Below are 27,721 nucleotides of genomic sequence, written 5' to 3'. Positions count from 1 at the left end.
GAATCTGCCGGACGTGTACTGTAGCCGGCAGTGAAACCTGAAGGACGTCTTGCAGGACCACGTGTCAGGGAAAGCCCACGTGCCGATTAACCTGTGTTACTCAAACAGGCGTGTGAGGGAGGAGACAGGAGGTTCGACCAGTAGGCAGATGGGTTCCAGACACAGCCCCATTTGCCAGACTGGTCCCAGCGTAACGCCCTGGGAAAGCGCGTACATTTATCCGGTTTTGCACTCTTGGACTGCAGGGCTACGCTCCCAAACGGACCCCAGCTTGGTTTCGGTGTTGAAAGCCGCAGTGACCAGTGTCCTGCAAGAGGAGCTTCTGCAGCGGCACTAAGACAAACAGCCCGTTACAAGAAGATCCCGGCGCGGCTGGATCCCCAGACACACAGCAGCGCACACGCGAAAGGCGCCGCTTTGACTGGAAAGAATCACGTTGTTTTCAAACTCAGTGCCGGGTTGGAACTCGGCGCGGAAGGTCACAGGAGGAATGCAAGCTGCAATAATGGACCACTGTCCTCGCTATAAAAGGCCACCAGCACTGCAGCGCCGGCAGTCACTCTGCTTAGCCAGGCGAAGGGTTAGAAGCAGGGTGCAGCGCGTGTCTCAGCAGGGCTGCACAAGCAAGCGGCCCAGCCCACCAATCCGGACACCCCGGGTCTTGCTCTTCTGTAGTCTGGCCGCACTGCGCCGCTTTTGGCAGAATCAGATTCTTTCTTTGCAACAGCAACATCTGCAGTGAGCAAAGAGCGCTCGCCCCCGGCACGAGCCCAGGCCGCCAAATGCGGATTTCACATGCAGCCGGCTTTTAGATAGAAACAAAAACAAACAGCGAAAAAACCAAATCCCCAGCCCAGCTCCCTGGGTTTGCTTGGTTAAAGCGAGACAAAATAATCTTGATGAGTATTTACTGCTCTCCTGGTGAGAGCGAGGTAGCTCACCGGAGCCCCGTAACGCTGGGTTTATAAAGACGTTTCCAATTCTGATGATGCCATATAAATTGCAAAGAAAATTATGACTGCATAATCAAAGAACACTAGGAGTGGAAAGGACCTTGAGAAGTCGTCAAGTCCAGCCCCCTGCCCTCACGGCAGGACCAAGCACTGTCTAGATCCTCCCTGACAGGCGTCTGTCCAACCTGCTCTTAAATATCTCCAGGGATGGAGATTCCACAACCTCCCCAGGCAATTTATTCCAGTGTTTAACCACCCTGACGGGTAGGAAGTTTTTCCTAATGTCCAACCTAAACCTTGCTGCAATTTAAGCCAATTGCTTCTTGTCCTTTCTTCAGAGGCCAAGGTGAACAATTTTTTCCCCTCCTCCTTGTAACACTCTTCTATACTTGAAAACTGCTCTCATGTCCCCTCTCAGTCTTCTCTTTTCTAACCTAAACAAGCCCACTTCTTTCAGTCTCCCTCACAGCTCACGTTCTCTAGAACTTGCATCATTTTTGTTGCTCTTCTCCGGCCCTCTCCAATTTCTCCACATCTTTCTTAAAATGTGGTGCCCAGAACTGGACACAGTACTCCAATTGAGGCCTAATCAGCGCAGAGTAGAGCAGAAGAATGACTTCTCATATCCTGCTTATGACATCCCAGAATCAGGTTTGCTTTTTTTGCAACAGCGTCACACTGTTGACTCCTATTTACCTTGTGGTCCACTCTGACCCCTAGATCCCTTTCTGCAGTTCTCCGTCTTAGACAGTCACTTCCCATTCTGTACGGCCTTTCCCCGAGTTATGAACGAGTTACGGACCAAACACTTGGCCATAACTCAATCTGTTCTTAACTCGGACCCCACTGAGTTACATAGTGACCGCGCTGTTTGTAAGCGCGGGTTGCGTTCGTAACTCAGGGACCGCCTTTACGACCGCTCCATGGAAGCTTTGGTCGTAAATGCGAATGGTCGTAAGTCGACCGTTCGCAACTCAGGGACCGGCTGTATGTGTGACATGGATTGTTCCTTCCTAAGTGGCGCACTTTGCATTTGTCCTTATTAAACTTCATCATTAGACTTACCCAGTTTGTCCAGGTCATTTTGAATTCTGACCCTATCCTCCAAAGTACTTGCAACCCCTCCCAGCTTGGTATCATCTGCAAACTTAATAAGCGTACTGTCTATGCCATCATCTAAATCGTTGAAGAAGATATTGAACAGAACTGGTCCCAAAACTGATGCCTGCAGAACCCTACTTGTTATGCCCTTCCAGCATGACTGTGAACTGTTAATAACTACTCTCTGGGAACGGTTATCCAACCGGTTATACACCCACCTTATAGTAGCCCCATCTAAGTTGTATTTTGCCTAGTTTATTGATAAGGTGGTCATGCGAGACTATATCAAATGCCTTACTAAAGTCTAGGTATACCACATCCACTGCTTCTCCTTTATTCACAAGACTTGTTATCCTATCAAAGAAAGCTATCGGATTGGTTTGACATGATTTGTTCTTTGCAAATCCATGCTGGCTGTTCCCTATCACCTTATTATCTTCCAGATGTTTGCACATTAATTCCTTAATTACTTGGTCTATCATCTTCCTTGGCATAGAAATTAAATCGACTGATCTGTAGTTTCCTGGGTTGTTCTTATTTCCCTTTTTACAGATGGGCATTAGATTTACCCTTTTCTAGTCTTCTGGAATCTCTCCCGATTTCCATGACTTCCATGACTTTTCAAAGATGATCGCTAATGGCTCAGATACCTCCTCTGTCAGCTCCTTGAGTATTCTAGGATACATTTAATCAGCTAATAATAGATAAAGATCGTCTACTGTAGTTACTGCTCCACAGTTAGGAGACTGTTACAAGGCAACACATGAGCTGAGCCGGGGGTTTCCTTGTCCTTTTGCAAAACTTTGCTTGCTGCTCAATATTCTCTCTCTTGCCTCTGAGCTGAAGCCAAGAGAGCTGAAGGCTCCCACTCCCCACAAAATGCTGAGGGAGGAGGACGGACCTCTCGGGAAAGACTCCCAACTGTTTCCGAGGGAGATGTCACCCCAGGAATGTGGCACAGGGAAAAATGGATCCATGTGTCTGTGAGGGCACCCTGGGCCTTCCGTGGACTTAGGCACGGATTTGACCCAGGGTATTAACCCTTTAGGTTTTTTATTTGTCTTTTTCAGTGGTGCCTGGTAAAGAGTGGGAGAAAGTGTGCAGCGGCTGATGAATGGTGGGGGTGTGCAGAAAACCCTGGCCCGACACTGGCCGGAAGCAAACTACGCAGGCGTGAAGCAGACAGGCTTAAGTGTGAGCAGAAAGGTTTCCCCAGCGAGAGGCCTCGCAAGGTGCAGGGAAGGTGGTGACAGGGCCAGGCCCTGAGTATGGGAGAGGTGAAGGGTTATGTAAAACCGGAGGCACAATGCCTCCTGCCGCCCCCCCCCCTGGCCAGCACGCGTCTGCCCCGCCCCAGTGCCGCCGGCTAAGCCCACACAAGGCGTTCCCTGCCTGCCACCACGGCGGTAGCTTCTGGGACTTACCCAAACTTGGTTTCCATCCGTCTTTTCCGGATAACCACCAAGAAATACAGGACTAGCCCCAGGGTGGCGGTTGCCCCGGCAAAGCCCAGCACCATGGCCAAGGAATGGCTGGTCCCCGGCACGGGACTCGAGGATGGGGCAGTGGCTGTCAGACCTAACAAACCAGCCCGTGGCAGAGAACACAGAAGGGGTCAGTTGACAAACCGGGCAGGGCGCTGTAAGAGTTTCAAAGCACTAAACCCAAACCCAGTGACACACAAGAACCACAGAGGCCCAGGGAAAGGATGGCACGTGGCTGGAATACGGCGATGCCCGGCTAGACGGGTATTTGGGGATGCGGGTTTCTCAGCGGTGGGCGCATCGTTCTCTCTAGAACGGCCCGAGATCAGGGCCCCGCTGTGCCAGGTACTGCCCAGGCACAGCACAGGGACAGCTTGCGGTCTAGCTGCCAGGCAGTCACGGCAGGGAAAGCACCGTCCGAGCCACTGGGGGCTGAGAGCGGCACGGCTGTTTTCTGCCAGGCGGGCAGGGGAAATCTGCTGCGGGGGAGGGGAAGAGGGGATGGCAAAGGGAGAGGGTGGAGGCGGGGCAGGCGGAGAGGGGCAGGCGGGGAGAGGTTGGAGGGCTGGAGCAAACAGCCAATCTGCACAGGGCATGGAAAGCCCCCAGGGCAGAAAGCAGCCCCTGCCATGCCTGTCCTGCCCAGGAGACCGCTGAAACCTGGGCCAACCCGCTGACGTGGCGGAGAGGTGCACAGCCATTTGGAGAGGGCTTCAGAGGCTCATCCAGCCCCGACACTGGTCCCTCCCCGGAGGCAGCTCACCCAGAGACCGGACGGACACGTGCTCCGACTCGCAGGAGGGAAGCTGCCTGCCGACACGGGCGCAGGCATTAAATGCCCCCAGCCTGTGCACACTGCGTTCCCCCAGCCGCTGGGGCTGCCGCGGGGGTGAATTGCATCCCACCCGCCGGGCGGGGCAGAGGCACCCAAGCAAAGCCGAGTGTGCACGGCACGGTTACTAGCCAGGCAGCGGCTGCGTGGACATAAAGTACATTACGGGTTGCAGCTCCCTAAGTCAGGGTTCTCTGCTCTGGCAGGACCACTGGGATTCCTAGAGGACAGAGCCCCAGCTGGGAGCTTGGCGGCACGGGGCCCGGTGGCCGGTAGCCCTGTCGGGCAAGAGCCAGATGGCAAAGGGACCAGTGTCCGACAGGAGCTGGCATCCTGGGCCAGCAGCCTAGCCAGCCGGTGGTAGGGGGACTAGAAACGCCGGCAGTGGGGAGGGGTGGTGGGCTGGGGGGGCCAGTGACAGGGCACCTCCTCTGATCCAGCAATATCCCTCGTTCCGGACCAGTCTGGTCCTGAGGGTGCTGGCCCGGGGGGTCCAACCTGCACCAGAAAGCTGTTCCGGCTCCAACGCCAGGAAAAGCCACCAATGAAGCTGCCCCCGTCCATGCCGCGAGGGTGCGGTTTGTTCTTACCGTCCCCCTCAACGAAAAGGGTCTCTGGGTCGCTGAAGGGCCCGATCCCGCCCGTGGTGACGGCCGCGACGCGCACAGTGTACGTGGCGTTAGTGGCCCAGATGGGAACGGTGGCCACCGTGGCGTTGGGCTCGGCTTCGGAAGAGAGATTCTTCTGAAAAAGAAAAGGAAGGGAGAGACCAGCTAGCCCGGCGGAGCAGCCCAGCTTCCTTTTGCTGGACACCCCACACAACGAAAACGGGAGGTTCGCGGGAATCGAACTCTCCTTCCCTCGGAAATGCTCCGGGTGCTTGGCCTGAATTGCGGCTGCGGTGCCGACCGACCCTGCGCTGCTATTTATAGATAGCAATTGCGCTTCGAGAACGGGATGCACACAGAGTAGCTGAACAGGATTTCCTCTTTGAACCACTTCCCGCCGCGAGGCAGGATCCAGCCCCCTTGTCACTCAGCCTCCCTGGCTACTGGCTCTGGCATAAGTGGGAAAACCTAGCCAAGGGGCAACACAGGCACGCAGCAGCAGGGAGCCATGACCGGCCGGCAGGGTGAGGGATGGCGCCTGTGCCTTTAATGCTCAGGAGTTACTGCAGCACTCCCGTCCCGGAACCATCCCGGCCGTGCCCCCACGTCTCCCTCCCACGCAGTCGTGTCCTGCCTCTCGCCAAAGAGACAGACTCACGGCGCCGAGATCACACCCAGAGCCGTGCGCCGAGGGGCCTTGTCCGGACGAGGGCTTCACGGGATTAGCGGACGCCTGAAAAGTCCAGTGGAGACGTGACTAGGGGCCGAAATGGCGAAGGGAAATCCCACGCTCCCCTAACACGCCTTGCCCAGCGTGCTGCGTGTTCCAGGCCGTGCGCCCGCCCACACCAGGGCATCCAGCGTGTTAGGTCGTGGCACCGTTGCACCGAGCCCAGAGCAGGCCTGGGGGGTGAGAACCCTGCAGGTGTTAAAGCTCCTTGCATGACCCATTGTCTGAGCTCTGCCACCCCTGGCGTCCCACGCTCTGGTGACCGTTCAGCTGCAAGGGCCCAGCCGGCGAGCATGTAACCACACCCTGAGCGTGCTGGGGGAGGCACAGACTCTGGACGCGAGCGGCTACCCCGCCGGGCTCCTCCCTTCTCCGTCAGGCTCGGCGGGCAAAGGGCAATGGGCTTTGCCCACAGGGCGGGCACAGCACGCTGGCTAATCTGGACATGCTGCTGTCACTGCTGATCCCAGCCAGTATTGCTGCCCGCCCGCCCGTGGGGCGGCGAGTTATCGCTTGGGGCTGGTCAGCCGCGCATTGCTCCTTTCCACCGCGGGCGCCTCCCTCCCTCCCTGCAGCCGGCTCTCCCGCCCACTCCTGGACACCGCGCTTCGGCTCCTTCTCGGTTTAGGCCGGCGGTGGCGCTGCCAGCGTTCTCGGGGCACATGAGCAAAACTCGGCCAATTCGGTGGAACGGTGCCCATTCACACCAGCTGAGAATTTGGTCTCTCCTATTTTCCCATGTGCCAAGCCCAACGATGCCCTTTCAGTAAAGACGAGTTTCGTTGTACAATTCAAGTAACGACTCGGGGGAAGGCAGATTTTGTGGCTGATCATTTCATACCAGTGCGGTTGCAACGTCGGGCTACTGGCATTTCTAGTTTTATAATGCGCCTCCCGTCATGGCCCCCTCCCCACGTTAGAGCTGTTTCAACGTGAGCATGGATGCTTTTCTCAATAAACCGTATGGGTGATTCCCTTTCCCACAAACTCATTGTTATTTCCTGAATTTCCTGTGAGTCAGCCGAACGCGCTAAGAAAGTGCCTGGCATTGCTCCACGACACACTTATAACTGAAAAACAACCGTTCTGCGACAGATCCTACCACTGGCCGACTGACGGGCAGGTGACAACAGTCACCGACAGGTTTCAAACACAGACACAGCAACGTCGGTGAAGTGCAAGTGCAGCAGGAACCAAATCTGATTTTCAGTTAGACAAAAGAACCCGAAACACAGAAACAAAACTGCTCTGTTGACACACAGACTTACAGGCCTATTTGGGGCATCTGTCCTGGGGGCATCACTGAAGAACGTGCGACCTACAGTTGTGCCTGGGAATGCAGGGAAACTTTCCTGCCCTTTGTCAATGTCCCCAGGTTTCTCCTGCTTTGTGTTTCTGGCACCCATGGGCACGGGTTGCTCTGCAAGGTGGTGTCTGTACTGCTGTGTGATGGACAATGAAAAGAAATGTCTACACTCTGGAAACTCTCGTGTGATTCCCATGGGGTCAGAGGGTCTGCAGCCGGAGGGTCCCCTGGTGTAGGGAAGTTGCCAGGTGGCATAAGATGGGCCGTTACCTCTGTACAATCCCTTTCCTGCCCTAGCACCTCAGAGGTTTCAGCATCGCTTGGCTGCTGCATCCATGGTTAGGCATCTATTTGGGTGGTTTGATTTGCAAGGTGCTCGGGGTCCTCACAGCCACCCTTTCCCCAGTTCTGGCCAGCTACTGAAGACATATGACCCCCCATTGTTCAGGCTGGACCAGGAAGAGGTAAAGCAGGGAGTCAAGCTGTCACCTGCAGAATGGTCTGACACATACTGAACTGGAGGCGGTGCCGTGTGCTGCCGGAGGAGTAGCCCGCACCACCCCACTGGTGTTAGTTTCAGGGGGAAGTGCCCATCCACTCCGGGCCATCAGAGGAGCTGAAGGCAGCCATCAGATTTTTCTCCCCCCGACCTTGTAAATTACGCAGTCACTAGAGCACCCACCAAAGCGTACACACAACGGCCACCGGGGGAAGTCCGTCGGATCGCTCACAAGTCACCTTGCGCAGAGAAGGAGGTACGCTCAGGCCCAAAGTGACCATGTGGTCACCTCCAAATCCTGTCCTCATCATTTCTTTGAAAACTTCAATGCTACAGAGGAGTCACAAGCCCTGCCCCCGGCCACGTGTTCCGTACATGACGTGGAGATGGACGTGGTCTATCATTCTTCCTTTGCTGGAGAGCCAAGTGCCTCGTGCAGGCCAGTGCGGCATTCGGTGGTTACCCACAAGCATTCCCCAACTGGACAACGAAGTTGCACGTGGTTACGTGAGCCTAGTGTTACCATTTGCTGGAACTGTGTTGGTCCCAGGATATTAGAGACCAGGTGCATGAAATCATCTCTTTTGGACCAACTTCTGTTGCAGAGACCAAGTTCTTTTTGGTAATGGCCTTTAGGACCTAGGCGCTAGGCCAGTGTTTCTTAAACTGTGTCCTGTGGAACACCGGTGTGCCATGAGGCAGTCAGAGGTGTGCTGCGGAGAACAACAGAATTCAAAATGGCTGCCTTTAAAGGGCAGGCGACTTTTTATTTTTGCTCAATAACCTTCCCCTTTTTTCCCCAACCTTTTTTTTTTTGCTCAAGAAAAAATCCTCTCTCTGTGGTTAAAAGGCTCTCTTGGATTTTGATCTCCTGTGCATATGCCCTGAAAGCTGGCTCATGACTACCATTATTTGGATACTTGTAGGGATGTACTCCACTTAGGAAGGAACAATCGGTTGTACACATACAAAATAGGAAGCGACTGTCTAGGAAGGAGTACTGCGGAAAGGGTTCTTGGGGTCATAGTGGACCACAAGCTAAATATGAGTCAACAGCATGACACTGTTACACAAAAAGCAAGTATCATTCTGGGATGCTTTAACAGGATGTCGTAAGCAGGCTACGAGAAGTCATTCTTCTGCTCTACTCTGCACTGATTAGGCGTCAACTAGAGTATTGTGTCCAGTTCTGGGAGCCGCATTTCAGGGCAGATGTGGAGAAATTGGAGAAGGTCCAGAGAAGAGCAACAAAAATGATGAAAGGTCGAGAGAACTTGACTTGACCTGTGAGGGAGACTGAAAGACTTGGGCTTGTTCAGTCTGGAAGAAAAAAAGGAGAGGGAATATGATAGCAGCTTTCAAGTACCTCAAAAGGTATCACAAGGAGGAGAGAGAAAACTTGTTCTCCTTGACCTCTGAGGACAGGACAAGAAGCAATGGGCTTAAACTGCAGCAAGGGAGGTTTAGGTTGGACATTAGGAAAAAGTTCCTAACTGTCAGGGTGTTGAAACACTGGAATAAATTGCCTGGGGAGATTGTGGAATCTCCGTCTCTGGAGATATGTAAGAGCAGGTTGGACAGACGCCTGTCAGGGATGATCTAGACGGTGCCGGGTCCTGCCGTGAAGGCAGGGGACTCAACTTGATGACTCTCAAGGTTCATTCAAGGCCTATGATTCTACATGTCTGTAGGACAAAAGACTGAAATTTGTGTCCTCGGCTGCCTGGATTCCCGCCCTGTGGCATTACATGAGGGTTTCCCCTGCAGTGCATGCTGTAAAGCAGACAGAAGGAATCAACTGTGAGCACAGAAATAATCTTCAGCCCCAATTCTGCAAAGAGCCTTTGTCCTGCCCAGCAGAGTCGGGCTCTTCTGCACCTCGGCAAACTCTCCTGCAGCCAGACGCCACTTTCCCATTAGCAGAGAGTTTTCCATCTTCCTGCAGGTCGGCAGGTTTTCCACACCGAAGGCAGGTCACTGGGAACAGCAGCGATGATGCGTCATTATCCTGAAGTATAACACTAAGACTGGGCCTTTTTCATTGCTTAAAGGTCTTATGTCAAAGGCTCTGAAAAATTCTTTCTCCTGGGGCTTGTGCAAAGAGAAACGTGTCAGCATCTTTTTCCAGCATTAGTCACAAGATAATATTGTTTTCCTGATTCCACTGTGCTCAGGCCATGTCGATGTCTGTGTAAGGATGAAAAGGGGAACTGAAATCACGGTGTCTTACAAAAAGCGCGTGACTCATGCCTTCTACGCAAATTTCAAAAAATGTACGCGCTCAGCGCCTTTTCGGGTTCTACGCTTTGGATTCTTCAGAGGGCAAGACACAGCCCAGCAAAGTACACAAGCAAGCAGGCAACATCTGGCTGGGAACATGTGTCCGGCTGGTCAGGTTCCTTTCATGGTCTATAATGGCTCCGGTTCACCACGTTTGCTATGTAATCCCATCATTCAGACATGGGATTGCCCTCCATGTAATGGCTCCAAGATCACACGCTGTTCTGCCCATTATCACCAGTGACCCAGGAGCGGCCAGACTTCCCAGGCCAGCCTGGCTGGAAGAAGAGGCCAATACTTCTGGGTCTTGAAGGCTTTTGTAACTGACTTTTCTGGAGCTCAGTAAAAACAAGCAACAGCAACAACAAAGTCAGAATTTGAAGCCCGGGATTAGGGCTGGCCAGAAAAGGCGTCAGAATTTGTTTCCTTTCTGATAGGGAGCAAGACAGACCTTCGGAAATCTTTCCTGAAAATCAGAGGTTGGGAGCAGGGACTTCAGTCCAGCTAGCGTCCTTACCACCAGGTTCTTCTGGGCCTCCGAAAATCCTGCTGGCCCTAAGAACCTTTCCCTAGGGAAGTGGTATCAAAATCGAAGTGGTATCAAAGTAGGAATAAGAGATCCTCTGGAATAGGGCTTTATTCCGGAGGATCGGGCCAGTCTAGACGCTTTTTTTCCGGCTTTTCCCCAAGCCGGAAAAAAAGCGGCGGACATGTTTATTTAAATCCGCGGGGGATATTTAAATCCCCCGCGGATTTCCCTATTCCCACTTTCAAAATTAGCATGCCCCTTCCGAAAAAGGGGCCAGTGCAGACGTAGCCGGTATGTTTCCATGAAACTTTCCTGTTCAGTCGTTTTCAACAAATGTCTTACTGCATATTTTTTGCCCAGTTCTACCCAAGATCCCCAATACCCCCATCATTCGGCCCTCCCCCCCCAGACTCCCCTCCTACGTATGCATTGGGAGAGGGCCACTGTGAGTCACGCTGGGATAAATCCAACCCAAACGAGATCAGACTCAGAACCTGAGAGCCAGATTCTCCCGGACCTTCTACCTCGTAGCCATTTCTATCTGGATAAGCTACCGAACCCAAATTCCTGCTCCGCAGAGCTTGCCAGCATCTTCCAGTCCAGCCCGGGGATCCTCAAACACAAGCAACAAGCAGGACATTCTAAGGCCCTACTGGCTGTTCCAGAGAAACCCCACCGAGAAGCAATAACAAACACGCTGCTTTTCTTGCTTTGCAGCTCCCCAGACAAGAACAGGTACAACAGCACTGGCTAATACTCTTGGGTTATGAACTGTATTTGGTACTTGAAGATTTACCCGGCGATGGCCGGGTCCTTAACTCAATTAACTGTTGTTTTTCTTCATTTGATTCATTGCTCTGGGGAGGGGCTGGGAGGAGGGTTCAGGATGCAGGCTGCCCCGGGGAGAGAGGACAGCCCCCGCCCTCTCTCTCACTGCAGTAGCTTGGGGCCAGGTGAGAAGCGCCTCTCCATGGCCGCTGCAGTTCCAGCGGGCAAACTGTGGGAGGGGGGCATGTCCCTGGGCTGGGGCAGGTCCACGTTTGTCTGCCCCCTGCACTGCCCAGCCAGAGCGAGGAATGCAGCAAACGGGGCACTTTCCTCCCTGACAGTGACGAAGGGCAACAGCTGGAAGTGTCCAGGTACGAATCGGGGGAGAGGAGGCGGAACTTCAGACCCTCCATCCCCCTTAAAGGGTGCTTGGTGGGTGGGAGGTTCAGGGTTGGGGCAGCCCCAGACTGGGATAAGTGGGGGGCACCCCCAGCCAGCCCCTTACACCTGCCTGGTGAGTCTGTCTCTGGTTTTCTGAGAAGCAATCCCATTCCATGCAATCCCATTCTCCTGGCACAACCAAACCCTTCTGCTGCTTTCAGTTAGGATCAGAGAAAGCTGTACACCAAATTGGGTGGCCTTACCTCTTACCACATGCTTCTGACCAAGTGGGTCTTTGCCCACGAAAGCTTCCACTCCAACACATCTGGCAGTCTCTAAGGTGCCACAGGACTCCTTGTCATTTAAGCGGAGTTCTTGAACAAACAGACTGACTGCCACCCAGACAGACACCCACCCAGACAGGTTGAACCTGTCACATCTATACAGGCTGAACCTCTCCAGTGCAGCGCACGCTGGTCCGGCAACATCCGTGGCCCGGCATGATGTTAGTTAGCCAGACGTTGACTTATCATGGGTGTGGCCAAGTTTCCCGCAGTCCCATAAAATTTGTTTACAGCCACCAGACCTGCTCTCAGTGGTTCTGTGCTGTGATATGGCTCTAGTTTACCCCTAACTTCTTCTGAGCCCAGCAAGCAGTGGAAGCATTGGTCATGCTGCTAGACAATATTGACCTCCCGTGGTCTGGCAAGTTCTCTGGTTCAGCACTGGTCAGGTCCCAAGGTTGCTGGACTAGAGAGGTTCAACCTGTAGCAGATTAACCAGAAGCCGGGGCAGCACCGTACAAACACAGATCCCAGAGCCGGTTGCTGCCCCGAAGGGCTTGCAAACGATGTGACGGGTCTGGCCAGCAGGGGTCAGACAGGTGGGGATCCTCAGGCACCGTGAGGACAGAGGAAAGGCAGCTCCAAGCGGCCTGGCTCTTGCCGAGATGGGCGTGGCCATCGTGTTCCGTTGGGTTCGAAGGGCGTTTCCTGTCACACTCACCGTCACCGCTGCGGCCTGCCACGTGTGCAGGAGCTTGTAGCGCAGCAGGTCTCCGTGCTCTCGTCCAAGGGGGGGCTTGACCCACGTGACTCTCAGGGAGGAGCTGGACTTGACCGACACGTTGACATGCCGAGGGGGAGCAGATGGGGCTGCAAGACACAAACCGAACCGTGCGCGGAGCTAAGAAAACCCGGCAAACGTCTTCGGCAGCCACCCGCGGGGACGCTGCCCAACTGAGCATGAGAGGCCCACTGGGCAGAGCTCTTGGAAGGTCGCAGGCTAATTCTTTCAGTAGCCCCCGCTCTAGGCCTCTCGGTCCAACCAGCCCTGGCTTTCAGATTCCCTGCGCCCGCCCGGCCACCGCGTGGCGGGAGAGCCCTACGGAGCCGGTGGCTTTCCCGGCACTGGCGCCTGGCCTCCGTCTCCCAGGCTTAGGGGCTGTTTTCAGTGCTTCCGAGCGCAGCTGTCAGAGGGCGGGGGGCACGGGCAGGGGAGTGAGTCAAAAGGAAAACACGCCACGTCTTCAAGCTGCAAGCTCCCCACTTTGGCCGCCGAGCAGCAGGCACCACGGCCGGGGAGAAGAGCCCCTGGCTTGCTTCCCTCCCATGCTTCCAAGAGCTGGAAGAAGCCGTAACAAAAGCTGTGTTTCATAGCCCCCACACCGCCCACCCGTCCTAGCTAGCATGTGCACACACATGCCGGCTGCACCTCCCAGCACCGGCCACCACGGGAAGGAGCTCCCATCCCCTGGGCCCCGGCACGGCATGTTCAGTGCCCTCTGAGCAAATTGACCCCTCCCTGCTTTCAGCAAGGAGCCACGCGAAGCTCATCTCAACAATCCAGGCCAGGACTCCGTCCTCAGCCTTACTTGCTCCTGCCCTACCTCCCTCGGTGGTGTTGGCCGGGATCCAGGGGCTGAACGAAGACCAGGCAATTTCATTCCTGCAGGAAACCCGGATGCGGTACTCTGCCAGGGGCTGCAGCTGCTGCAGGTGATGGAGATGAGGCGGCACCGAGGTGTTCCAGGTCCAAGACGAGCCGTTGCTCTGGGGATCCGCCTCTGTGACCTGAATTGAAAAGCAAACCAGGGACACAGGTGAGCCAGCTGGAGCCTGCCGTGCCACCGGCCCGTTGGGAATTCCAGTCCGTGACCGGGATCCAGAATTCCCCTCCTTCCCCTTTCCTCGGCTCGGCCACACGGGGGAGGAGACCAGGGAAAGTTTCACGGCTGGCAGCAAGGCCAAGACTTCCACCAAACGCCGCCTGCTGTAAAAACACCCGTCTGGGTCAGACTCAGGCCCATGTAGCCCAGCACCCCTCTCCCGACAGCGACCAGTGCCAGGGCTCCAGAGGGACGGGACAGACCCGTTCACCATCGCGTGATCCCTCCCCCGGGGCCCAGCCCCAGCTCCTGGTAAACGGAGGCGAGGGGCCCCTGGCCTGCAGGGCCGCTGGGCTCTCATTTCGGAGGAGGACACCGAATACCTGTGGTAAAATGCGCAGCTGCTCTGCCTGCCCCGGTGCCAGGGCTCCTGGGGCTGACTTCCCCCTCGAAACACTCAGCCAGGGGCACTGCAGCACCCGCCTCGCCAGAGACGCTCCCTCGTGCCTGGCAAGCCCCCCGCTGCCCCCGGGAGGGGGCTCTGCAGCACTGCGCGGGAAGCAGGCCACAGACGGCGGCAGGCGGATGTATTAATGAGATGGTCTCCCTGCCCTGGATTGCTCAGAGCCAAGGAGCACTGGCAGCGAAAGCAGGACAGGCCACAAAGCAGCCGGTCACGAGAACTAGATGCCCTGAGATTAGATGGGAGCCACCGAACGATCAGATCCCTACGCGGCTCTGACTCAGCTGCATTCGGACTCGGCCTTTTGGGGTGCCCCTTCGGGAGCTCTGGGATGGCCTCTGGCAACTCCCCCGCAGCGTGAAATGTCACCTCTCACGTCCAACAGCGGCCCGAAGCCAGAGCACGAACCCAACTAGTGCTGGGGACGGCGCTAAGCACGTACCCCCTTCGCTGGATTAACGTGCTGCCTTTGCCAGGTGGGAAACCTCCCCGGGGAAAGCGCCAGGGCTAAAAATGCAAACAGTCTCTCCAGGCCCGGGGGAGGACATGCACGCGGAGAGCAGCCCAAGCCTTCCAGTTATGCCCAGAGATTAGCCCCCAGCACTGGGCCCCTGCGTGCAAACCAGCACCCCGTGCCCCACGCTTTGCTTCAGAATTGCCACGCTCCGCACTGCAGCTCTTCCCACGGGAGAGAGTCAGGCCCTTCACCGGTAGCTCACAGCTGGCGTCAAGCCAAGCACCGGCACGAGAATCGGATCCTTGTAAGCCCCTGGCTCCGTCCCACGCTCACCGACTCTGAACCCAGACATCAGAGGCCCGTGTCCCTGGACGTTCCGGGGGCGACCCTGCATCACACAGCGGCGTCCCTAGGAGCGAGGTGCCTGCAGCGATGTTCCCGCAGACTGCTCCCAGGCCTGGCCACGGTGATGCCAGCCCGGCCCAGGGACTCGTGTAACAAGGGGAGGAGGGCCATGACACACCCTTCTTTGGGGGAGAACCCGTGCGGAAAACAGAGGGCCCAGTGCCACCTTCAAGACAAGTCGGTAACTCCTACTGGTGCCAGCGGGAGGTGGCTGGGCAGGTCCCTGGCCAGAACTTGGTTCACTAAGCAAACCCTTAGCAATATTACTCCAGCGAAGGCTGAGATCAGGGTATCTGGATGCATCATCAGCCACCAAACCACGGTGCAAATGGATTCCTAAAATACAGGTGGACAGGGTCACAATTCTCAATTCAAATCCACCTGAACCCGCTCAGCTCCTTCCAGAGTGGGGCAGTTGGCCGGATCACTGGGAAGGAAGGGATCGCTGGAGCAAGGGAGCGTCCGTTGCTATCGCTTGCGTGGTGGAGAATGAATGACCCAATTAGCATGATGGCTTGACCGGAGCCAGGCCGTGGAGCAAGTACAGTGGCTGAGTCACACCATGGCTCTTCCCAGGAATCACATCGTGTTTTCAGATTTCAAAGGGTATTTCCCTGTGGCGGGTCACGTAGGTTAACTCACAGGAAATTCTTTGCCGCTCCACCCTGCTTCCTGCGCTTCAGCAGGACTGGAATGTGAATGTTCCAGCGCCAGGGAAAAGGCCGGGGCAGGCCTTTCACTTTCAGCATCCCTCAGACGTGGGGGTTATGGGAATGTCAGATGGGGTGTCCCTCGGCCCCGGAGACGGTGAGCGTGACCAAGAGCCGGTAGCAGGAAGCCGGGTCTTACTCACTGGTTTTATTCTGTACGTGGTTCGGAAGTTTAGCTCATCGGCAGGCCAGGTGCTATCAGAGCTGTGACTCGGGCATGCAAAGAATGCTAAAGCTGCCACCTGCCCACTCTGGGATACCCACCCAAGCCCCGGCTCGCCTCACGCTGCCTCTGGACCACGCCTGGGCCAGGCGGCTTTTCATCCTCACCCCGTTTTAGCCACCGCCGCGCCCTTCGGGCAGGATGCAGCCTTTGAAACGAGCTTCCAGAGATGCCCGTGTAACCCGCACACCGACTGGGGGTGGGGCACTGTCCCATGGGGCGGCACCCACCCCACTTACAGGGAGGGAGGGAGTCTGCTTGGGAGCCAGCTGGATCCTAGCTCAAGTGGTGGAGGCTCATGCACAAAGCTCCAGGGTCCCCGGTTCGGTCCCACCTGTCGGCGTTACACCCCCCCCCCCCCCGCCGACCAAAGGGCTCAGAATGACTCAGCCAGGGCACAGAGCGGTGGCTAGCGATTGGCCACATGGCATTGCCCTCAGCCAATCAGTATTCAGTAAAACTCTCACTCTGATCAAGGTAACAATGAGCCTGTTACAAACAATAGCTACATGGCCCCCGGAAGGGGCCCGGGACACCCCTTGCCTTCCAAGGCGAGCTCTGTACACGAGTGACCCCCAAGCACCGACACAGCAAGGAATGTCTGCACTCCGTCGTCGATCAGGAAACAGCTGCCCTGTGACGGCCAGCAGAGTGCTAAGAGCAGAGCGCTGCCGGTCTTTGAATCTCCCTGGGGATACGTGGGAAGCTTAATTTTGCTTTTAATGAGCATAGTCGGCATATGAAATGGGAGAGCTCCGAACGCAACACAATCCTCTTGCAGCGTCTGCACCGCCTCGGTGGAAATGCTCGCTCACGAGCGGGGACGGGGGTAAACAGGCAGGCAGGAAAGCTTGGAGAGGATACAAAATTATTAAAATAGCTAAGTCCAAAGGGGGCTGCTAAAGTCCCAAATGGATCGTATGAAACTGGGCAACAAAACGGCAGATGAAATTCAGGGTCGATAAGGGCAAAGTCGTGCACTTTGGAGACCATAATCCCAACGAGGCACATAAAACGATGGGGTCTAAATGACCACGGAAGAGAGAACTTGGAATTACTGCGGGTAGCTCTTTGCAAACATCCACCAGGGGCGTGAACGGGTAACTGCGGCGAGGAGTCCTGTGGCACCTTAGAGACTCACAGATGTATTGGAGCACAAGCTTTCGTGGGCAAAGACCCACTTTGTCAGATGCATGACGTGACACGAAAGCTTCTGCTCCAACACATCTGTGAGTCTGTAAGGTGCCACAGGACTCCTTGTGACTACTGCAGATCCAGACTAACACGGCTACCCCTCTGATACTTAACGGGTAACCGGTCACTCTTCCTGGGTGATGCTTACTGGTAACCAGGATCCCGCTTAATCAGTTAACCGGTTAACCATGACGTCCAACTGGGTGACTGATTAAACAGGATTTTACATCCCTAACATCCACTCAATGTGCAGCAGCCGTCCAAAGAGCTAATAATGTAGCAGCAGTTAGGACAGGGAGGGATAAGACGACAGTAAATATCATATTGCCTCTGTGCAAATCCATGATACACCCACCCCCTGAATACCGTGGGCAGTTCTGGTCGCCCCCTCCCAAAAAAGATGCACTGAAATTGGAAAAGGTGCAGAAAAGGGCAAGACAAATGATCCGGGATGCGAGGAGAGATTCCTAGGAGAGGGATTGCTCAGCTTAGGAACGAGGCGACGAAGGGAAGGTACGGCGGAGAGCTACAAAATCACGACTGGTGCGGGGAAGGCGACTAGGGAAGTGTTAGCTACCCCTCACGCGACACTAGAACCAGGGGTCACCCAGTGAACCAGGCAGCGGGTTTAAAGCACAGAGAAGGAAATACGCCTTCGCACAGCGCACCGACGGCCTGTGGCGCCGCATCGGAAGAGAACGAGGCACGCTCCTGGCGGCTAGGTCCATCGACGGGTAATCAGCCGGGACCGCATGCACTGGGTGTCCCTAGCCCCTTTCTGCCCCTTCTCCGTGACACAGCTCTGAGACGCCCCAACTCTGCCAAGCCGCAGGTGTCTGGCCAGCAGGAACCTCATGGCTTCGACATCCTGACCCCCGCCAGGGCCTTGACTCTTCTGGGACCCCAGACCACCAGCTCAGCAATGTGCAAGGGCACCCGGCCGGCCAGCTGCTCTGCACACGCATGGCCCAGTTTGGCTGGTCCAGCGAGGCATCCCCGCCCTGGTGCAGTCAGCGCTTGTGTTCTTATTTCTCCAACACGCCGCGGGCTCGAGGCTCCTCTCGGTGACTTACCTGAGCTTCAGCGGGGCTCCCGGCTTGTGCTGGAGCGTGAGGGAGAGGCGGGCGTGGCACGGCCGACTAGCGGTCTGCACCCTCCCAAGCGGCTTGAGTGGCTTACCTGGAGGCGGCAGCTGTGCAGAGGCGAATAGCCATCGAAGCCTGGCACCCAGGACACCACGAAGCCATGAGCTGTTCTGTTCTGGACACGCACGTCGGCCGGCGCGGCTGGAGCGCCTGCGTGAGAAAGCCGGCCCCGTCAGCTCTGACCCGCATGCGCAAGCTCTGTCGGACCTGCCTGGGCGCGGAATTCAGCGCCATGGCAACGGCGGCCCAAGTGGAGAAAGCCAGGCCTTCCTCTGGGCAGCAGGGCTGTGGGGCTGGGCCGGGGAGCAGCAGCAGAGTGGGGAGCAAGGCATGTGGGGAACCTGCGGGCGCCCCCCCGCGGCCGGGAGCTCGCCCGGAAGGCCGGTGCCATTTGAACCCGCACATCTGGAACTTGTGGGGTGCCCCCGCCGTGTCTCCACGCGCTAGCAGCTGTGCCGCTGGGGGGCGTGCTCTGGCGAGCGCCCTGTGGCATGCGTGGCTGCCCCACGCAGACAGGCGTCTCTGCAGCGTGGTCGCTCGGCAAGAGCTCGGGCGCTCAGACCCTGCCGGGGCGCGAGGAGCAGCAGGAGCTCGGTGCCAGGGCGTCAAAGGGGCGGCACTGGTTTCACAGGCTGCGCTCGGCCCCTTTGCCCCGGAGCGCTGCTCTCCCTGGCCAGGGATCTCCTGCCTCTTGCCGTGGCCCCCTCTGAACTCAGACGCACAGCTGGGTTGAGCCGAGTGCCAAGGGCCAGTCGGCGCCCCGGGCCGGCCTCTATCGCGAGCCCAGGCAGGCGGCTGCGGTCTGGGCAGACGTACCCTCAGGGACCATCAGAAACATGCCACTTTTCGTGGGCACGGGGCTCAGAAGTGGGGGGAGGTTGGCTGGGATGGCATAGGGGCTCTCTCGGAGGAGGGGGAGGGAGAAAGCTGCCTGTTGAGGGACAGGGGATGCAGCTAGACCCCAGACCACCTGCTCAGCCCATCACCGCGGCCCCGGCAGGCAGGACAGGTCAGGGGCCACGCGCAGCGCTCACCAGGCAATGCAGACAACTTACTTCCATCTCGGGATGCCTCCCAGTGCCAGCAGTGAGCCGCGGACTGGGAACAGGCCCGCCTTGCTTTAAAACACCCCCATGGGCAGGTAAGCCAAAGGAAGACATGGGGCCCAGCCCTCCATGCGGGGTGCCTGCTCCATGCACTCTCCCCTTCCCCTGGCCTCCGGGGCAGGTGCTGCTGGCCAGGCCCTGGTCCCGCCAACTTTCAGGAGCACTGGACACAAACTCCGCGTGACAGGCAGAACGCAGCTGGGCGCCTCCCCCGTTCCTGGGGCTGCCTGCACACGCTCTGCCCCAGCTGGGAGCACACGGCACATCTCAGGGGAATGCTCCCTTGGCTGCCTGCGTGGCTCCCACTGGGGAATTCCCATCACTTCCTAGGGAAAGGCGGAGGCTGGCTGGCGGGAAAAGGAAGGAAATTACGCGGCCCTTCAGAAATCCCCTCTCGGTTTGACAGCTCTGCTTTCACATAAGCTCTCGGGTGCTTGCTCCCCAGTCACGGCCCTGCAGACCCCCAGCCTTCCTGCCGGCAGAGTCGCGGTGGGGGCCCCCCGCTGCACGGGCGTTCGCGTTGTGGACATAATCGGTAGGGGGGTGGCTGCCACAGCGGACAGAGCGGGAGGAGAAGGCAACATGCTCTGCTGTGGAGAGCAGAGACTCGGACCAAGCTGCAGAGACAGTCTACCCACCTCTCCGGTGCTTTAGATTCCCCCGTGAATCTTATCATGTCGGTGGGTTTGGTGCATCTAGTTCTCAGGGCTGGGAGCAAAGCCCTGCTCTCCCCCGCAATGCAACCGGCAGGATGCAGCCACTGCCTGGGTGCGAAGGTTTGAGCCCAGCGGTGGAGCAGAACTGCCAATGCCCTACCCAGAGCTGGGCAGGAAACAGCTCTCCTGCCCGGCAAGAATTTCTGAAAACGTTCCCTCCCAAATGCAAACGAAAACTCAATCTTGAAAATTGGCACCAACCAAAAATGCAAAATATCAGATCAGGTCAACTGAGACCCTGAGATCATTGTGAAAGGAGTCTTCCTCGGACGTTTACTGTTCTTAGCTTTTTTAAAACTATGAATCAACTTTCAAATTTTAGGACAAAACGTCGTTCCAACCGGAACGATCGCACTTGGGTTTGTAAAATGTCGAAACGGCATCTTTGGGGGATTCTGAAACTTTGTTTTCCAAGGTTTTTCCCAAACAGACTGACACGGACCCTTTCTGTCAACAGCTTTGATTTTGATACATCAGCTTCTTCCAATGAAAAATGTGCTGTCCAAAAAATTCCCAGCCAACTCTAGCAATAACCTCATTCCACAGTCTCACTGCCACGCGTGGTCAGCCGGGAACCATGGACAGCTTGCTGGGCACAGACCTTAGCAGCTGTAGGAGGACAGACGCCATGTACACCGCTTACCTTTTACGTTGATCTGCACTTCGTTTGATGTAGTGAGTCCTTTGCTGTTGTGAGCCTCACAGCTGAACACGGCAGTTTCGTTAAGACCTGCAGTCGGAAGAAATCAATCCTGTAATGGGTCAGTGGCAAGGCGGTGGGGAACATTAGTGGGACAAAGGGAAGTCCTTTCACTACCCTGTATTTCAAGCTCATTTAATTCCATTCACCGCACAAAGATCCCAGTCCTGTCTGATCGCCCGCACCCGAGGAAGAGAATTGAAGGGGAGGCTTTGCAGCTTGTGTTTTCACAAAGTTCTTTTCTTTTCCTATGGACACGAATGAGCTGGTTTTGCACGAACCACTTCACATCTGCCGAACGCTGCACTTTTGCACAAGCAGCACGGTAAGCAGAAGGGGAGCACGTTGAACCCAGGCACTCGGATACTACAAGGACGAGCATGGTGTCAAAGCCTATGCCAGACCCCTGCTGACTTCAGCCGGGCCAGGGGTTCACGCCAGTAATTTAACTAAACAGCAGAGAACCTGAGAGTGTTCTCTGCTGCTTGAAGGGCGTGGATCCGGAGCATCTCTGCTCCTAAGTTACATACACACCAGACACCCCATCTCGCGACCCCTCCCCTGTCGCCCATTCCCAGCATCTGGCGCACAGGGAGACAAACCAGCAAGTTGTCTGGATCTGGTTCACCTTCACCTCTTCTGGAGACGTAACTCCGTTCAGCTGGCTCATCGCCCCAGCTGGCTAAATCTACAGTACTCGCGTCTTTCTCCACCTCTCGCTATTCTCCCTCATTCCCTCCACTCCCCACTCACCGAATCCATTCAAAGACCAGGGCTCACTCTGCCAGAGTGGAAAATAAGAGCTAGCAACGCTGCAGAGGACACAGCTCATTCCGATGATGGATAAAATCCGCTGTGTCTCTCGGCTGGGTATCTCGATTTCACTCAATTCCCCTGTACTGTCATATGAGCAAGGTCTTAATGCTGGCTGTCCTAATGAGTATTGCCCTCGTTAGACTTACATCAGATGACATGGCCATGAACTAGAGTGTAGTTACTGTGCCAGGATCAGGCCCAGAGGGATACAGGAGAGAGCTGGAGGCCCCAGATTAAATAGATCCCTTTTCCCAGGGTAAACTAGCAAAAGCTAACCCAGAACCAGCAGGAAAGGTCTAGAATCACTCAGAGTAATCAGGCCAATTAAAACACCTGGAACCAATTAGAAGGCTGTCAGAGTCAAGGGGACAAGTTAATCAGAACACCTGGGCAATTGAGAACCAGTTGAAAAGGCTTCCCTTCTGTTTGCTCAGTGTGTGAGGAAGGAGCTGATGGGAGTGAGTGTGGGGGAGAGACTGGGAGGAGAAAGTGCAAGTGGGTACCAGCAGGAATAATCTGCAGTAAGGAAGGTGCTGGGGAAGTGGCCCAGGGATGTTTAGTTTTCACGCAGCTGTGACTAGGAACATCACAGACAGCTGCTATTACAGGGTCCCAGCGAAGATGGTGCCCCCCACACCAGCTCCCCATTTCAGGATTAGGAAGAGACTGGTTTTGGTGCTAGGGCTTGTCCTACTCCATACTACCTGGAGGGGCCACAGAGACTCGGAAGTTTCCCCTCTTTTCCCCAGGCTGGCCAGTGATGAGAGCAGCCCTGTGTCTCAACTGAGGGCTGCGGTGAGCCTCTGGGGCAAGTCATCCGCCTGAAAGCACCGAGCCCACAAAGGCTAAGGAGGAGCTTAGCCACATTACAGATCTGTTCTTCCGACTCACTGCCACCGGTTCTAGCACTGGGCCTGCCGTCTGGGGAAGAGCCTGAGACGTCTGGAATTCCCAGTCCTGTCCGGATGCACAGAGCGCTTCCCAGCATCCCACGGCTTCTCTGACAGCTACAAAGCTGAGGTGGAAGTATGGCATTTCCGCAGGCCCCGTAATTCCCGGCTGGTTACCATGGAGACAATGGGCCAGGAGATCCAAGGGCCAGTGAGGAGCAATGCAGGACAGCTTCCGGTTACACGAATTAGGGGCAATGCCAGCTATCGATAATCAGACCTGCGCTTTAACGACAGCCTAACGACTCTACTCTAATTACCATATGGGCATCCTAAAGTATGTAGGGGGAGCGAGTGCACACACATCTCGAGCACAGGGCCTGTGCAAGATCCGAGGCCTGAGCCAGGGGCTGTGAACCCAAGTCAGGCCGCATATTAACACAGATGTTTACAAGCTCAGAGCCTGATACGTGACCTTGGCAGCAGCACTGCTAGCATGGCTAAAACACCGGCACTCCTGAGATGCAGCAGATACGGGGTAAATGCCACAGAAGATTAACTCAGGGACACCCTCCGCTAACACCAGATAAGAGGGTATTTTGCCCAAGACACCTGGAACACAATACAACGGGAGGGAACAAGCAGGCGCCCTGAAATGCGTCAGGTGGAACGGAAGTTGTTTGTCTCAGTCTACACATAGTGGGACTCCTCGGCTTCACCCTTTGTGGGGCTGAGGGGCAGCAGAAAGTCCCGCTGTGGACCCGACGGAGTCCCTGCCACTGGGCACTTATGCTAGCGTGCCCGTAACTGCAGCCAGGGCAAACTTGACCAAGGGCCTCTGTCACTGAACCACGCCGGAGGTGGTTCTTTCTGGGTAGCGCTGACGAGGGCCGCTGAACCAACAGCTTGCGCAGGGCTGGGACAGCACCCGGAGAGCACACGCAGGCGACTCGCTGACAGCAAAGTCCACCCACCTTCTACTGAGACAAAGAACAGGTTCTACGAGCGCCGATAGCTCCCCCAAGCCTTGGGCACAGCTGTGTTTGTCAGCGCGAACTGCCTTTGCTTCCCACGAGCTGACATTTACCCGTGGGACTTAATGGTTTGCACTCGGCTGTTTGTGTGTGCATGCGGGTGTCGTTTCCAGCTTTCTCTCCTCCGCTCAGACTTTTCAGCTGATGCTCTGTCGTGGATGATGGTCCTTATACACCCGCCTGTTGTTCTCACGCTGTTACAGAAAGCTTGGTACAATACTCCAGGGTTGTTTAATGGGGAGCAGGATTACTCCTGGATTTACTTACTTATACACATCTTGGAAGGTTTCCCGTTTGTAATTAAAACCCCATAAAAACAAGGCAGCTGTCATAAGCATGAGAGATGGCCAGCAGCATGGGGACTAAGGGGTTAACTATACCTAACCCAGGTAGAGTTGGCCAATAGGAATGTAGGTAGGAATTTCAAACTGGGACAAAGGAATTTTTGGTTTCTTCCTCTCCTTTGTCCTGGGCAGTTTCTCGCTACTGAGGGAGTCAGACAGAACGTCTCCCTCTAAGAATAGACTCTTCACTCCGCTGTAAGTAGGGTAAAGTTTAGATAAACCCGTTAGGTTTTATTGTTTTATGGTTTGGGAAATGGGATCTGGTGTCTGTGCATTTAAAATGGGGTTTTCTCTCTTTTGCAACTAAGTTTGGGCCCATGGTGGAATTCCCTATGAGTATACTTCTTTACAATCTAGTCATTATGCTGGCAGCAAGTATATTGTAGTGATAATAGAAGTTCTTTCTTTTTTCTTTTTATTAACCTGGTATTGGTTAATTTTTGTGTCCTGGTTTGTACTGTAGGGGTGAGATTTCCCAAGTGATATCTCCCCGCTGATTTTCTTATCATTACTTAGGTGGTGGCAGCGGAGTTTTACCCTCCAAATCTAGGTTGTTCAGATTTTGGGGGCAAGTGTTTTACCAAAGCCTGGGACGATAAGGTTTTGGGGTACTTTTGCGGGCCCCCACTTCTGCATTCATCGTGCCAGAGTGGGGACGGAGCCATGGCAGCAGCCCTTATACGTCAACCCTGCCTGCTTGGCAGGGCTGGGGGTGTTCTTCCCAAAGAGCACTGCTTCAGAACACCTTGGGAAAGAGGGTGTATTTTCACCGTCTCGTTTTCTAGGCTGTAATCGCAGGGGTCAAGGGCTTACACTGAACCCTTGCTCAGCCAAGCTGCCCATGCTCATGCAAGTTGTCCCTTTGATGCCACTAGGGTGACTTGTGTGGAGAAAAAAAGCCAACAACCCCAGAGTTGCCAAATAGACAGAAAATGCAGAAGGGATGAGTCAGATCTTCCAACTTTCACTGCCTTTTTAACCCCCTCTGGAGCCCAAGGCGTGCCAGCTATGGCATATCACATACACAGAGGGGAGCAAGCCAAGCAACCCCCCCTTTTTGCTCTTTCATGGCAAAATGCGCCTGGATTTTCCATCACTGACGGGCATGAGGTCAGTTGCACTGGGACCTCTCTCTCCCTTGCTCCTCCTGGGGTCTCGGGTCTCATTCCCCTCCATGCAGATCTAAGGATCTTCTACAGCCCCATTCCTTCTCTCTCTCCAGGGTCCCAGCACAGAGAAACTGGGGGAGAGCTCAGCAAAAAACACCCCCCCCCCCCCCGGTGAAACTCCAGCCTCAGGCCAGCCCGCCACGTGCTGACACTCGTCCCCACGGAGCGATGGGTCTGGGCAGAGCTAAAACGGGGTGGGGGGAGGAACGGGGCCCCGATCCTTGGCTGCAGCCCAGGAGCACTCAACACCAGTTGGGGGAGTCGCACTTGCATCCCATAGCTGCACTAGCCTGCACTGGCTGCCAGTGACCCAGGGAAATTCCAGCCCCAGGTCTGCTGCGGTCGTGCGCCCAAGGCAACTCTCCCAGATTGCCCAAGGCACTGACTGGCTGAGCGCACCACACCCAGCTCCCACACGGGCCAGCCCAAGAGAGCACTGGATCCAGCCCCTGGAGGACAGGAGATACCCGCTACCACGCAGGGAATGCCGCTTTCACTTCCCCGTTTCGTTTCCTTTCCGCCCGCCCAGGATGTCTACACAGCACTTTTATAAGCCCACGAGCCAGAGTCAGCTGACTTGGCCCACCCACGGGGGCTAGGTGCACTGTAGACACACCCTAAGGAAACTGCTGCATGGGCCGGCAGGGGAACAGACTCTGGGAAGCCCCAAAAGCAGAGCTAGAGGCACCCGCTGACTTCCCGTTTGCCCCAAGACCTGCCTTTGCTTAGCAGCACCAGCCTCCTCCACAGACAGTGCATGCAGCTTCCTGGGGCGGCCGGCTGAGCGGGCTGTCCATGGCGGAGGGGAGACATTTCCAGCCCTAAACTGAACCCAGCTGAAAGCCCCAAATCCAGCCCCTTTCTTCAGGTGCCCAGAGCCGAGCTGTATCTCCCAGCGAGGAGAGACAGCCCCTGCCCCCCGTCCCGCAGGGTACCACAAGCATCCCGTCCGCTCGGCCGAGCGAGCATCCGCCCGCGGCCCAGTGTGCCTGCCCGACTCTGCCGGCGGGGGAGTCTGTGTCCCACGCAGCTCCCCGGGCATGCAGCAAGCCTGACCACTGGCTCTTCTCCCAGAACGAGCCCCTCCCCACCCTGAGACACTGGGCAGCCAGGCGAGAGGCCAAGCTCCCAGGGGCGTGCAAAACCCACAAGCACAGAGCTGAGAGCAGCAGGCCTGAGCATCGCCCTGCCCCGGAGCAGCAAGGGGGCCGCAGGCGACTGCCAGGCGGACATGGGGGGGAGCCACGAGGAGGAGAGAACGTGACCAGGAAGGGAGGAGGAAGGAGCGTTGCCCATGCAGGGGTCCCTGGGAGCCCCCCCCCCCCCGCTATAGTCTAGGGGCCGCATTCTCCTTCCAGCACGAGGGGCAGGACACCCGGCGAGTCTCCCCCTCTTCGTTGCACAGACGGCAAAGCCTGACCCTCCGGGGCACAGCGGAGCAGCTTGACCTCCTGAGCCAGCAAACGTCGCAAGACCTGCACAGATGCTGGGATACACACAGCCCCCGCTCCGCCAGCCCCCACGGGCTTCCCCACATGCTCAGATTTCCCGCGGGGGTCCGTGAGGGGCATGGGAGCATGGGGCGGCAGCGTACCTCCCCCCAGAAGCCCCGGGCTTTTCCGGCTCAAGGCAACGCGTTTTTCCGGGCCCAGCCCCAAGGAGCACGAAAACTCTCCCAGTACAAGTGGCGAATCTGCGCCCCTGCGGAACAGCCCCGAGCTTGCTTCCCGCGCTGCTCGTTTAGGATAACGAAGCACGTCGGAGCCCACTTCTGCCTGGCCTAGACTCTGAAGAGGCCTCGGGAAGCCTGAGAAAGCGGGTGGCAGCGTGACGCGGGCAGAACCAGCGGAGACGTTTAGAACTCTTCTGCCTTGACTTCCCAGCCCACCCACGCGCCTGCCCCTTGGCGCTGGCGAGGTAGCGGAGCCGTGACATTGTTCACATCGGGGGGGGGGGGTCCCAGACGAGCGCTGGAACTTCCCTCCTCTCCCCGCCACGCGCCGCGGTGAAAGCCAGTTCAGGTGACTGGGCGAACGGCTTCACGGCAGTGTTAGCAATGGCCACTGGCAGCCCGGAGCCAGCCTAGCCGGGTGCGAACGGGCGTGCTGCAAACCACGCTCTGGTGCCAGGGTCCAGGCTGGTGCTGGGCTCACCTGGGCTTCCTCACTGCAAAGGGAGCGGCTTACAGCCTCACAGGGGCTGGAGCCGACTGCCCTGCCTGGGCCGGAAGCAGCCAGCGGCTTGCGTGTGGATGGGCCGGGGAAGCGCTACACCCCGGGAAGAGGCTGGGCTAATTCTGCAATGAGACGCCCCCTCGTGGGCACCCAAACAAACCTCCCCAGCCAACACCAGCTCCTCGTTCAACACGCCACACACCTCCCATTAGGACACAGATCAGAGCGGGGGGGGGGCAGGCCCGCCAGGAGGGGAGTGGAGGTTGGGGGGAACGGGGCTACCTGGGAGAGATGGGGGTGGGGAAACCAGCCCAAGGGAAGCAGGGCTGGTCTGGAGGGGGCTGGAGGAGTGGGGCGGCTGGGGGGGGGGAGAACTGGTCGGCGGGGAGTGGGGCTGGCTGGAGGGGGTGGGGGAAGCGGGGCTGGCCAGGGAAGATTGGGGCGGGGGGGAGAGAGTGGGGCTGGCTGGAGGAGATGGGGGGGGGAGCGGGGCTGGCCAGAGGAAATCGGGGGGTGAGCGGGGCTGGCCATGAGGGGGTCGAGGGGAGTGGGGCTGGCCAGGGGAGTTCGGGGGGGAGGGGAGATTGGGGGGGGGGG

At 56.6% G+C, this 27,721-nt stretch overlaps 1 protein-coding gene across 4 annotated transcripts in view; it reads right to left on the bottom strand.

The window, feature by feature from the left end:
- MERTK (MER proto-oncogene, tyrosine kinase) overlaps positions 1 to 27,721 on the bottom strand; it is a 57,414-nt gene that overhangs the window by 16,236 nt on the left and 13,457 nt on the right. For all 4 annotated transcript variants that reach the window (XM_075925888.1, XM_075925889.1, XM_075925890.1 and 1 more), the window contains 6 exons: positions 20,641 to 20,727; positions 18,210 to 18,325; positions 13,360 to 13,543; positions 12,477 to 12,625; positions 4,961 to 5,114; positions 3,479 to 3,632 (listed from right to left, as the gene is read on the bottom strand). In XM_075925888.1, coding sequence (XP_075782003.1) covers positions 3,479 to 3,632; positions 4,961 to 5,114; positions 12,477 to 12,625; positions 13,360 to 13,543; positions 18,210 to 18,325; positions 20,641 to 20,727 — 844 coding nt within the window. The remainder of the gene's footprint in view (positions 1 to 3,478; positions 3,633 to 4,960; positions 5,115 to 12,476; positions 12,626 to 13,359; positions 13,544 to 18,209; positions 18,326 to 20,640; positions 20,728 to 27,721) is intronic.

Source organism: Pelodiscus sinensis, chromosome 3 (genome assembly GCF_049634645.1).
Source record: "Pelodiscus sinensis isolate JC-2024 chromosome 3, ASM4963464v1, whole genome shotgun sequence".
Lineage (NCBI taxonomy): Eukaryota > Metazoa > Chordata > Testudines > Trionychidae > Pelodiscus > Pelodiscus sinensis.
This window is presented reverse-complemented; position numbering and strand designations above follow the sequence as displayed.